Source organism: Zophobas morio, unplaced genomic scaffold (genome assembly GCF_036711695.1).
Source record: "Zophobas morio isolate AGI-343-1 ecotype UQ-CSIRO unplaced genomic scaffold, CSIRO_AGI_Zmor_V1 ptg000011l, whole genome shotgun sequence".
Classification (NCBI taxonomy): Eukaryota; Metazoa; Arthropoda; class Insecta; order Coleoptera; family Tenebrionidae; genus Zophobas; species Zophobas morio.
Window position 1 is genome coordinate 8031294 of NW_026972116.1, and position 13862 is coordinate 8045155.

Below are 13862 nucleotides of genomic sequence, written 5' to 3' on the forward strand. Positions count from 1 at the left end.
TACCACAATAATCTAGTTTACGAATGCCATCTATATTGTATTGGATTAGGATATCTGAAGTAGAAAAATTTGCTGGATTTATATGTAAATTTCGGATGCTGCAGATTTGAATATCATACGAAAACTCCGAGCTGGATCATTATTCGCCACTCATTTTTCACGCCGAACTAGCAAAAAGTAGGTGAGAATTTCAACTCTTTCGTTATTTTATTTTGGCGAGATGTAAATGCAGACCATTAATTCCTCGCGGGAGCTTTGCTTGAAATTTTTTGGTTAGTTAAATTTTCAAAGTGGCGTTTTCTTTTTACACAGATAAAATGGTCTCCTATGCCACTCAGAGTAACGAATTCCTAAATTATTGTTCGATTTAAAAAAAAATGCAGATTTTAGTGTGCGTTGTTCTGACTACTGACCACTTTGTGACAGAACAAAATCTTCGCTACATCCTTCACAATGGCTTTTCGTTGTTGATTTTGTGGTAATTTAAATATCTGCTCAACTGTTTGTCAGTAAAATTTACCCAACTCACCTAATTTGGTAAAAGAGTTTGAGAACTCAAAGATGCCCTTAAAGCCTCTATTCTGAGTATTGGCAGTGCGTGGGAGGGTGACGAACGTAACTAGAAGAGAAGACTCGGACGAGTAGATGACGAGATTGCGCTGCTGACCACAGTAAGTGCCTATTACAGCCGAACTGTTGTCCTGACCGTCGTACACCTTCACGTAATCGAACGGACAACTGTGTGCGAAAAAATGTTTTTTTAGGAGCGTGAAGTAGATATATTCGACGAAAAAAAGATCACTGTGTTGCAGTGAAATCAATTGCTTTTACAGATGGTTCCTTGTTAAGGATAAATTGACTTAAGTCTATGTTGGTTCACATGTACGACCTGTCCCAACTTTAGGAATCGAATATGAGTATATATTTTTAATTTAAACAAAATGTCACAACGCGGTACTTAAAATATAATATACCATACAGATTTGCAGAGTAAAACAATAATAATAATAATAATTATGACTTCGTTCGTGTTACTGGAACAAAGTCATAAATTGAAATAAAATCAGGAGATACATATTAAAAAATCGCAGAAAATGTATCCTTCTGTTAGGACACCTATTGAATAGTCATTATCCTGTGCTGGAATAATAAAATAGTGATGGTGTCCTTCTACTCCAGGACCTCGTCTTCTCTCACCATTCCCTGTTTACAAGTCAGGCATTGTTACAAATACAAATTTAGTCGTTAAAATGTAATGACTGCTTGATCAAATCGCTTTTTACTACATATAGTTACTTACTGAGGACCGCCAAAGAAGAGATCGAAATCCCTGAATTCCAAGCGTATCCGTTGATCAGGCACCCCGAGGAACTGATAGTTACAATAGAGCGCCTTGGGGTAAGCGCCCGGGTAAGTAGGCGATAAAATTACCCCCGTTGGCTTCACTCCGCCCTTCACCAAGAAATTGCACGGGCCACCTGCTACCGGAATTCCAACTTCGTACTCCGCTGAAACACGGAATAATATACTGTTGCAACAAATTTATAAATTCTGAAAAAATGTAACAAAAAAAAAAAAGAAAAACTGAAAAATAGTTTCGGGAAACAACAATTTTTCTTTAAAACGTGATAGTAAGAAAATCAGGATCCCAGAAAGCGGTGAAAATAGTTATTAGTGTTACAAGAGAATGCAACGACATACTGGTGCATGAAAACCAGAGTCAAGTTACATATGACATTTTTACGACTACATATGAACAATAAAATTATTTCGTAAAATTGGTAACCACTAATGACAATTTTATTGTCTTTTTTTTAACAAAACACAAATTATTAATCCGTAGCAAACGATTTTTTGCGCCGTTTGGATATGATGAAAAAAATAGGTTAGTAATAAAATTATTCCAGTGTTTAGATTTTCTTTCAAGGGTTCCGTCGTCGTGGTCATTTTAATATGACGACAGAAAAATTATAATAATTTATTTTTTCGAACAACGGCAACACTACTATGCTGTTGATATACAAAAAAATTCCATACAATAATCTAAATTTGAAATTGTTGTCTTCAGTTGTTAGTTTCATTTAAGGCATAGTTTCAGAATAATGACGAGGTTAAAAATAAAGGGTGATCAAAAAGTTTTCAGATTAGATTTGGCCATGGAAATATACTTTATTAAAGTTTATGCATGACTTTTACAGGTTAACTTTTTAATCGTCCGTTATATAGCGAATATTTAGTGGATTACATAAATATATATATGTATATCTGTTGTAATTGTAGCGATGTGTAAATATATACAGGGTGGCTCAAAAAACCGAAACAGACGGGACCGTAGGCGCTGTACTTTATTATGTGAAAAACGCTCGAATAGGTCGATTTTAGATTCCAGGGGTACGTATAACGTTGCTAGTTTCTTATGTTTGTATGGAAGTGAATGGAGGTCATTTTCATCTTAACGAGGAAGTCAAGAGAGGTGCTATTTTATTAATTTCTCATAATACAATTTCTCAGGAACCAACTTTCAAAATTCAAAGAGAATTAAAAGGGATCCACACAAGATGCCATTTAAGATTTTTGACTTGATAGTCGCCTCTCATTCCTGGGTGAAGGTAAAATAACGAAAATAGTAACGTTATACGTCCCTCTTGAATAAAAAATCAACCTGTTCGAGCATTTTTCACATAATCAAGTACAGCGTCTACGCTCCCGTCTGTTTCGTCTCATTTGGGCTCCCTGTATAAAGGTTATACTGTTTGCTACGTAACCGTAAATCTGTTAAACAGGTGTTTAAGGTCGAGAATGCTTACATATTTATCGTGGACTACTGCAAAAAAATCCTTTAACACAGTCTAACAAAACTCCTAATTTACATTTTTTGTTTCAAATTTTTTAGTGTAAAAATTATTACACAGGGTTAGTACATATAAAGTATCGGAACGATTAAATAACTTTGATGTTTGAAAAGCTTTTTTTTTTAATTTGGTGGGGATGAATAGTTAAATATGGCGACTTGATTACAATATTTTTCTTTTTTTATCGCTTTCGGTTTGACAGACAAGGCCGCCTACTTTTTTTTTAATAGAACACCCAGATTTTTTGACATTTTCTGATGCCGAATAAAAAACTACTTTCAGAAAATGTTAACATGTAACTCTCTGTGGCAAAAAATGCCATCCGGACAACGAGTTTTCCATATCTTTGCATTTTTTTTAAAACAGTGGTCGCTTTAAAAAATTTACGCCTCCACCATTTTTAAAATGGAGGTTTGGAATTTTCCACAAAACATTAAGTAATCTTGTTTTAACATGCGCATACAAGACCTAGCAAGGTTTCAACTACAGGGTGACTACGTTTGCAAATTTTTTGTTTTCTCATGTTTTTCAAATTGTACAATATATATTTTACAACATTTTCCAGCTTGTTCCTAAGAAATCTGGCTTTTAGTAGGTATTAGGTTTGTTTGAGATTGCATCATCGGAATAATATGAGAAAGCTTACAATTTGTCTGGTGTCATTTTTATCTACTTTTAAAAAGGATCTGCAGAGGTATATCGGCCGTTACTTTTAACACATATAACTACTGTGTATAACTGTCAATGAAACACCTTGTATATTTGAAAATAATTTTAAATTGTAATGGCTTCTACACTATGCCCCGATATTAAGTTTAAAAATAAAAATTGTTGCTTTGCTTAGTATAAGCAATTCTGCAACAATTAAAGAATAAACATGTGTTTAAATAAACAACTTTTTTTCTAATTAATTTATCTGAATAATTTACCCGTATTTTTTTTTAATTTTTATTTGTGAAAGGCTTGTTATAAGTGCAGACATTTTTATCCATTTCACTTTTTTCTGCAAAATAAGTTAAAAAAATCCTCTTGTAAACCCAATCCGGGGACATATTGTATATCATTACGTCATAATGTTTTATATTTATAATAATTCATCAGCAATGTGTAAATCTTTCACCCTCGGATTATTAAGACACCCAACCTTTTGTCTAAAAAAGTCCCGGAACTGTAATTTAACTTTGTTATTTGAAAAACGGTTATTTTGAAATCCGTAACGAAAAAATTGTTTGGCCGTTGCAGTTTTTTTTGTCTTTTTTGTATATTTTTTCGTTCAAGAAGAATTTTGTGGCCATCAAAATTTTATAAAGAATTAAAATAGTAACAACGTATTAATATAAAATCAAGACATGGTTTAATATAGATATTGATAATTTCAATTAACTTGTAACAAATATCAAAACAGTTTTCTATTTATGCGTTGGCAATGACCCAACTGATTCCTAAAATTTTTAGAATAATTGTTCTCAAATAACGAAGATAATTGACCCTTGCCGGACTTTTTGCGCACCTGTATAACTGGACAATTTCAGGTTAAGTCACGTTCTAACTAAACGAAAAAAATACATATCTGGAGTCTCATGTCTAAATCAATTTACAACCTGACATATATTACAAGCTAATAAATTGTATTTATAGTATTAGTTTCATTTGAAAAGAGCGTTATTTTGTTGAACAATTGGCAAAATATTTTACCAATCGCTTTTCAGTTCACTATTATCTTCAATTAAAATTTTTTTAGTGGATACAAAGCCATTCAATAAAAATAGTACTTCATCTTGCTCTTTGCAAGCATACAGTTTTCATAATAAGTCAGTTTTTCATAAAACAAAAAGATATTTTTGTCACTCTCGAATACTCCCTGGTATTCTTAATTTTATAAAACACGTTCTAATGTTTTTTGCGATAAAATATTGATAACATTATAAAGTTAAAACTTTTGCAATTCGTTTTATTGGAAAATTGATTTCTTGTCTTTTTGTGAAAACTAAAATTTTCCTTAACTTTGTGGCGTTACATAATAATATCCTTTTTTATATAATTGTCATAAAATAATACGTGACGAAGTTGTTTAATATTTTATTTCTTGACCAACACAAGTTAACTATTACATAATCGAGAATCGATTATGGAAGAATTAAGAATAAATTAGGCATAACGAATTTATAGTCAATATTATTGGCTAATCTCTATATACTTTCAGGACACCGAAAACAAACGACGTTTTATGAACTATTCTGCGGTAGTATCAACAGCATTTCGTTTGTTTATGTCCGTAATTTGGTTGATCGAAGATAGGACACAGGTTCATAAAGCTTTTAGTTCGTTTTTTAATTGTTGTGTTACCAATATAATCATCTGAGTATTTGTTATGTAGCTAAAGAACAGGTTTAACATTCTTCATGTTCCTACTAACTATTATAGAACTGTTATAAAAATGTCAAGCAATACCTACAAATTGGTGGAGGCGCCGGGTTATTAATGTACATTTTTTAAGATATTTTGATTACTGATCTACATTTAGTGACTTACAAATTCTAACTTAATGCCTATAAAATAAAAAATTGCATCATAATATATTCACTATACAACCTGATTTCGTGATTAATTTAGTACTTTTAAAATTTAAAATATTCCGTACAAAAAACCGACATTCTTTTTGGAAGTATCCGTTTTATCAGAGCACATACAAGTTATTGGTACCTTTAATAATAAACAAAGATCACACTGAAACCAGTATTTGGGACTCTCTCTATTAAGTTGTCTTAAATCAGCAAACAACGGCTTAATACAAAATTGACATGAGTGACATTAATTTCAAGAATATTACATTAGCTCACCAAATCTCACTTCACTCCGAATAAAATAAAATTTCGGACAAATCAAGTATCTATTTCGCAACGCAGTAGCAATAATCCAGGTGAGAAGATAATATCCTTGTTTTTTATTTCGACACGGGTCGTCTTTAACCAGTGTGAGAAACTCGTTTCCCGAGAATGATTAATCGCCAAGGGGAAAAACAAAAGATGGAGTAAAGAAAACGAATTAGGGCGTGGGTCAGATGCAGGAACGAGGACAAAGAGGTGTCGACTGGTCCACTGTGTTTTAGAGAACAATGCCTAAAACTTACAGTCATTGATAAATGTGTATCTGCCGGTGAAGAGGTCACTCGTCGATTCGTTCTTGTCGGTGTAGAAGGCGAGCGCGAGGGCGCGGTACAGGGACACCCGCCGTCTGGGTGGTATGGGACCGCAGAACCGACCACCAAACGGAGAGTTGATCAGCTCCGCGGCGTCTGGCTGGACCACTTCGGAATACACGTCCATGTACTCATGGACACAGCTGCATAAAAATTTCACATCAGTAAAGGCGCAGAAAGCTTAACTGTTCCGGAAGCCGTGCGGCGATGCATGCGTAATATTAACACCACAAAGCTGATGCACATGCCGAATTATTTTATAGTGGAAAATACGTTATATTCACATAACAAAATAGTAATGGTTACATTGTCAGAATACAAAATCAATGCATAATTCCATGCTATCTCGACAATGAAAAATTTTCATTGTCTCATATATTGGTACAAATTTGGCAAAAAGCTTATATGTAAGTCAGAAGTACCTATATAAAACGTTAGAATATTTACTAAAAAACTACAGATCGATAAGAAAAAAAACTGTATACGTCTAATAAGCAATTGGATTAAAAAAATTTTAAGCCAATTATTATACACTGGATGGGGGAAATACCTAATAAATATTTGATGTTAATTATATTAATTTTAAGGTAAAAATTTTGCTTCTATCTCGGTATCTTGATTTTGAATTTTAAAATCAAATGTTAATATCAACCCAAAAAAATACCCACAGTAATTTTTGTAAAATAATTTAATATTTGTTGAAGTTTTAAACAAACACACGGAAATGTTTTTGCTATTTTCAGTTGAAGATCTTAATTTTTGTTTTTAATCCACTTACCTATTGGACATTCTTTACTTTTACATAAACATTGTTAAAATGTCAAATATCGAATAAATAATTACTTAACATAAAGGTTGTTCAAAGCTACACCTAGAAAGCACCACCCGTTAAAAATTTTAGTAGAATAAAAGTTAGAAATTGTAGTATAATAAGAGAGTAAAATAATATTTTGCACTTCCTATTTATAACGACTTTGAATTTTTCGTCAGAAACAAGGAACAGACAACGGTTGCCTATTCGATTTCCATGTTTCGTTAATTTTCATTAACATCCATTTTAAAGAAATTCAACTTTTGAAGACTTGGATTATTTTGTCAGCGCTCGCTAACGTTCGGGCACAAACATAGCCCTCGAATGGTGATGATCATCTACTTCCGTTTTAATATAAACAACTATTTGTTATTACTTGTTAGATATAAACGAAACGTAATGACAAAGTGAATTCAGAACAATAATAAGCTACACTTGCAGACTTTGTCAAAATTGAGTGTCAAAACAGAATAACACAAGTAACAGATGCAAAATAAAAAAATATGCTATAACTTACAGGGAAGATTGTGTATTTAAATTAACCAATTTTTAAGGTGATAATTTCATAAAATGACATATTTTGCGTCTACATAATTAGTTCCATAAACAGTTATGTAATAAAAACGGAGGAGTTCAAGTGACACTTCATGGACAAGAACTCATAGGGATAACACAAAAGAACTTCTTTAAAGCGACTGAATTAAGTAGCTAGTACCAAGTTTCTAGCTCCTAAATTTCATGAATCTAACTTAGATAAATTTGTGTGAATATGAGAAGTCAAATAAAGCAGAAACAGGTATCCTTCTCCAAGGACTGAGGAAATTTTGACCGCATTGGAAGGTATAACGTTATTGTTTGGAAATCGATCTCAGTCTTGGACTTCAAGAGATCTGCACATTATACCACCCATTCTGTTCGTCATTAGTACAAGAGATGTAGCAATCATTTTTGAGATATGATTTTTCGAAATTGTATATAATGAACTTTTTTCAGAAATCGCAAACAATGTGCTCTTTCTATGCCCAAAAATGGGGATAAAAATTCGTTTTCTATGCCTAGGCATAGAAGTAAATGCGGTGTTGTCACATTAGTAACAGTGACGGCTCGTGCCAAAAAAACGTGGGTCGGCCAAACATGAGGATAACTCTAATTAGTTTTTTAGTTAATAAAATGTCATTGTCATTCGTTAAATCAGTTTTACGCCGTTTCGCAGATGGAGGAGCTATATCAGCAATTTTAAAGTAGCAATCTCTTCAACATCAGAATATATCTTTGAAAATAATGATCTTCATTTCGAATTCTTTTTAAAAAATTTGCTAACTGCTTAAAGTTGACTTGATTATCCGAACCACTTGTTCCGTCGTTACCTCGAAATGCCATTTCTTGTGTTGATAGAAAAATAATCATATTTATTAAATGTTTTACCATAATTCTGTTTTCTCGAACAGTCTCATTGTATTTATTTATATATGTATTCGTGTCTGGCACTATCCAACGAATTCGCGATATTGTGTTTTCCGAACAATTTAAATTTTAGAGTCAAATAAATATGCTCCTTAGAAATTTTGCGTTTGGCCAGTGCACGATGAACTTCTTTTAAATTATCACAACCACTAGAATTATAAGGGTTCTTGGATTCTGAAAATAATAAACAATACCAGAAAAATAATTTGTTACGTGTTTCGCTGCCAGCTAACGAAGGATATTTACAGTAGAGTGTTTTAGAAAATGCACGATTATGACCAGGCTTCGTTTGAATCAAATTGATAATTAACGTTGCTTCTCAAAAACTTTATGGCCATAAGTTAGTTCTTTAAATTTATGTATTAATAAATAATTAACCAAGTCGCCATTCATGTCAACTATATTGCGAAAAGTGTCCATCGTGAGTTTTTATACGAATTAATATAAATATATTTAATTATTTACCAATTCAATCAAGCGCTTCGTGCAACGTGCAACCAACACTGGTCAAAAATATTCATCGTTCGTTCATCTTCGGTTTATTAATCGTCCAAGTACGTTGGATTGCTACAACCGAGCCGGCCGGCCGACCGCGGGTGGAAACTATACGGGAATTCACGGACTATTTTATGTAAAATATTTTTTATTACAGGAGATGAATACAATTTCAACACTCTACAGTTAGGAATATACCGTATTAAGATATATATGATCAGTTGATTGATAAAAAGATTGCAGTATTGTTTGAATCATCCAATTTTACCCAACTAAATTAAATTATTAACGACTTTCTTAAATTTTGAAACTTTATGCTTGACATGCATAATTCTTTAATCAGTTTTTAATAATTTATGAAATAATGAAAAACCGTAAATATTGAAATGAATAAAATAAAAGAGCGATAAGTAGAAACGAGCGCGCCGCATCCACGGTGTCGTCTGCGTCTGCGGCAAAATCGGCCAGAGCGCTATCGGCCGATGTTGTGTGTTTCAATCTACGCCAGAATTGTAACTTAATGCAGCCATATACCGATTGGAAAGCATAAGCCGTAGCTCGTAGATTACTGTTGGTAATTTTTCAACGCATCGGCCGGCCGGGCCCGTGTCTATATAGGCATTTGACATAGTAAAATAGTTTCTCTCCGGGATGAATTTAAAACATTAAATTGTGTCTTCATTATTAGAAATTAATAGTAATTATTTTTATTCATTTATGTTTATTAATTTTTTAATTTTTAAAAATTATAGTATCAGTCTTTCAAAAATGCTAATAAAAAATTTGGATTTTCAAAAAAAATTGTTTTCTTACTTCTCAAATTATTTGGTACGGCCTGGCCGACCCTGCCGTCCCTGACGAGCCGTCACTGATTAGTAACATCTACCTCCACATTACACTTTACAAGGTGGTCAATTATTTTTCGTTTTAACAATAACTGTATACGCTTTGTTAGTCCTTTCTATTAGTCATTATAAATACATTCGATTTATTATTTCTATAAATATAATTTATATATATTTATTAATTAAATTTGCGCCTAATCTTGCAACGTCGCATCGCAACAGTTGATCTCGTGAAGTGTGGTGACCAATGCATACCCACATAACCTCCAATAAATTAGTGGTTTGTTTGGTTGAGATTGCCATTTCGGAAAATGTTTAATAAGTTTAATAACTATCATGGCATAGAAGTTCCTTTTTATATATCATATGATTATTAGGCTTGGCTGCGTCTTGGCTAATAAACTTCATATTCGATATAATAAAAGAGGAACTTCTGCGCCTTGATAAATTAATAACTGTTAGTCCACATTAGCGCAATCTTAAATCACTTCGTTGAAGTTAATGAAGGAATGCTCTTCGATCTCTCGGTTCACGACAACACTATACGTTTATTCCCCCTGTAACACCGAAAATATAAAATTAAAAAAAAAGTGGCGAAAGGTGTGGACATATTTTTGCAATTTTGTACTTTCGGCAGGTTAGTATTGTCTAGATAATGCCAATGTGGTTGACACAACGCAATTTTTGTAGTTTTTAGGTGTTATAATAGAGAAGATAAACGTATAGAAGCTGTGTGCAATGTATGGAAGATATAGCTCCTTATGTTATTCGGCACATTAGGTGCTTGTAATGTAAATATGTATTAAAATTCATATTTCATTACAAAAAAAAAAATCGCAACGGCGATAAGTACATATATGATTTAAAAAGAAACTTTAAATACATAAGAAATACATTTTTCAATTTATGGAATGTGTTTTTTTGCTGCTTCTTATAATCTATGTTAAAATTATTTTAACCAAGTCAAAAACAAAGAGTTCAAAAGCAAACTGTTAAATTTTACTAAATTTTGTATTTCTTTAAACTACGGTTGATTTGCTTGTAGTAAATCCAAATATTTCAGAAAAAAGAGTTTCTTTGCCTAATCTGAGCTTTTTTTAGTTAAGAAAACAATTTTTTTGAGTTACTGAAATCAGTGAAGTCAGAATTGATGTCAATATTATTTACAAAGCTGTTATTTTTAAATATTTCGAATGCCTCAAATCTGGGAAGAATTTTTAAATCATTTTCTCTTTGTTCTTTAAAAAATAGAAAATTCGGAAACCTATTTTTTTAACCTATTAGACTTTAACATAATGTTGTTTTTCATAAAATAGGCAGTAGTGTGACATTTTCAAACTTTTTTGGCAAGTAGTAACTCCGCCCGCCCGCCCTTTATTTTCTTAGAGAGTGTGCCATTTGACAAAATCACTCTTATCTTAACAAGTACTAACCCCGTCCACTCGCCTTTTATTTTCTTAGAGAGTACGTCCTTTGTCAAAATCAGTTTTATCTTGGCAAGTACCAGTCCCGTCCACTCGTTCTTCATGTTCTTAGAGAGGTTCATTTGACAAAATCAGGCTTATCTTAGCTACGATTAGAGAGTGCGGTCTTCAACCTCCACACCTCCGGTAGCACAAAAGCAAATGAGAATGAGAAGGCAAAAGACCACCTGTAAAGAACATAGATACAGGTAGGTAGCTTCATGTCATCTCCGTGTAGCTGTAATTGATGCACAACATCCACTTGGTAAGCCGACTGCTGACCAGGTGGTGATGGTACAAATTGGCCTGATGGGAGCACTGGATAGACAACTCGAACAGTGCCTGGCATCGGGAAGACAAGCAACCACTTTCAGGGGCATCAAGTACACAGGGAAACTCCTAAGGATAATCTGTGAAGACGAGATGTCTCTGGAATGGCTAAAACAAACATTGCGCTCTCTAACAGCCTTTTGGGACGGCGCACAAGTTAACGTGGTCGCGACCCTGTGAATACCGGGAGCACCGGTAGATGCAGAGGTCGGACTTCGCCGCCTGGCGTGTCAGAACCAATGGGCTCGCATTAAAAAATGGCTTCTTTTCCATCACGAGGCCAAACCAGGCGAGGCTGCCTCTCCAGGCAACCTCTTTGTGTTTGGTCTTGGGATGGATGAGGCCAAAACAATCAGGGAGAGAGAAAGCAGGATCAAATATATGCTGTCCTCTTTCAACCTGAAACTTAAAGAGAACGAGGTGTTGACCCAGGAAGGGCAGACCCCTATGGAAGTTGCAGAAACTTCAGGGGATGAAGCCTACCAATAGGGGCGGGCCCGTCTGAAATATAAGCCTCATGTCTCCTAAGATAAGTATGAGATTTTTGGTTGCAGAGATGGCTCTGCAGCAGATGCAAAACACTGTAGCAGTAATCCAAGAACCATGGATAGTAAAATCCAGGATCGCGGGGTTGAGCAATTTAAATGGCACCATTATTTCAGGTACCACAATAGAATCTCCAAGGACATGTATTTACATTCCCAGGAATATTAAAGCCGTCCTCCTACTTCAGGTCAGCTCTAGGGATGTGACTGCGGTAAATGTTAAGTGTAACATAGGAAGAGGCGAAGAGCAATTGGTAATAGCATCCGTGTACTTATCACAGGGAGCACATGAACCATGTCTAACATGGGAGATGGCGAACTCGATGAACCACTGACATCGAAAATATAAACTTCATCATCGATACCGATGCAAATGCCCACTGTTTGCTATGGGGGAGCAAAGATACTAATGAAAGAAGAAGAACACTAGCTGAATATCTTTTGGGAACAAATCTAGAGATTCTCAATCGAGGCTGCGAACCAACTTTCGTAACATCGCGTAGTCAATCAGTAATAGATAATACACTGGCTACATGGGATATCTTATCAGACCATAGATGGATTAATTGTGTATACATTAAAATGTATAGAGACAGAGATAAAGACGTACAGGAACATTAGGCTGACGAACTGGGTTTTATTCAACGAAGAACATGAAGGCAGACTGGGGACCTCCGTACAGTCGATACCAATAAAATATAAATCGAGAGAAGACATAAAGAAAACTTTGACCATCACCAACGACTCTCTAATGTCAGCTTATGGGAAGAGTTGCCCCCTAAAGAAGAAAGGCCTGGGCAAACGTACACCATGGTGGAACCGAAGGCTCAGCCTACTTCATTCGGGGCTAAGAAAAGTTTTCAGTAGAGCTAAAAACCCTAAGAAAACTGAAGACTGGGAAGCCTATAAGGAGCACCGGAAAGAGTTTAAGAAAGAATTAAGAAAGAGGAAACGGGAAACGTCGAGGTCCTTTTGCAGCGACATAACGTCGACTGCAAGACTGAAGACAGTTCTCTCGAAGGACTACACATATCAACCAGGTTTCCTAAAAAAAGAAGATGGCAGTTTTACAGCCACCTTGGAAGAGTTCGCAGAACTTTTGCTGCAGACTATGTTTCCAGGCAGCACAAGGACTACCTCCCATTCCAAAAGAAATATCGCCAGTACTCAATCTTCCAGATCCGCGCATACGGCCTTACACACAGTTGTAAACCGTATAGAGTGGGCGATAGAGAACAAACTCTCCACGTTAGGGGTGTTCTTGGATATTGAAGGGACGTTCGATAAAACGACATTCAAAAAAATAGAATTAGCCCTACAAGAGCACAACGTAAACCCCACCCTGAGTAGGTGGGTGAGCGGTTTGATGAGGTATAGGGAAGTACTGATTAATGTAGGTGGCACTGAGATCGAGGCTTTTGTAGACAGAGCAAGTACTGGCCCCGTCTCCTCGCCCTTTTTTTTCCTTAGAGAGTGGGTCATTTGACTTATCTTAGCAAGTACCAGTCCCGTCCACTCGCCCTTCATGTTCTTAGAGAGTAGGTCATTTGACGAAATCAGTCTTATCTTAGCTAGTATTAGCCCCGGCCACCCACCTTTGGTTTTCTTAGGTAATGTCATTTGCCAGAAACAGTTTTATCTTGGCAAGAACTAGCACCGCCCACCCACGCTTTATTTTCTTAAAAGAGCTGGTTATTTGCCAAAATCAGTCTTACCTTGGAAAGTACTAGCCCCTCCTTATGTGCTCTTTATTTTCTCAGAGGATATCTCATTTGACAAAATCAGTTTAAAATACAGAAGAAGGAATGTGACATGTGATTTAATTGTCACTTTCTACCCATGAGATGGGAGTTAATGT

The 13862-nt window shown here is 34.8% G+C and overlaps 1 protein-coding gene across 6 annotated transcripts in view; it reads right to left on the bottom strand.

The window, feature by feature from the left end:
• LOC135126826 (uncharacterized protein) overlaps window positions 1-13862 on the bottom strand; it is a 212987-nt gene that overhangs the window by 36838 nt on the left and 162287 nt on the right. For all 6 annotated transcript variants that reach the window (XM_064052982.1, XM_064052983.1, XM_064052981.1 and 3 more), the window contains 3 exons: window positions 5983-6194; window positions 1301-1508; window positions 530-738 (listed from right to left, as the gene is read on the bottom strand). In XM_064052982.1, the coding sequence (XP_063909052.1) occupies window positions 530-738; window positions 1301-1508; window positions 5983-6194 (629 nt within the window). The remainder of the gene's footprint in view (window positions 1-529; window positions 739-1300; window positions 1509-5982; window positions 6195-13862) is intronic.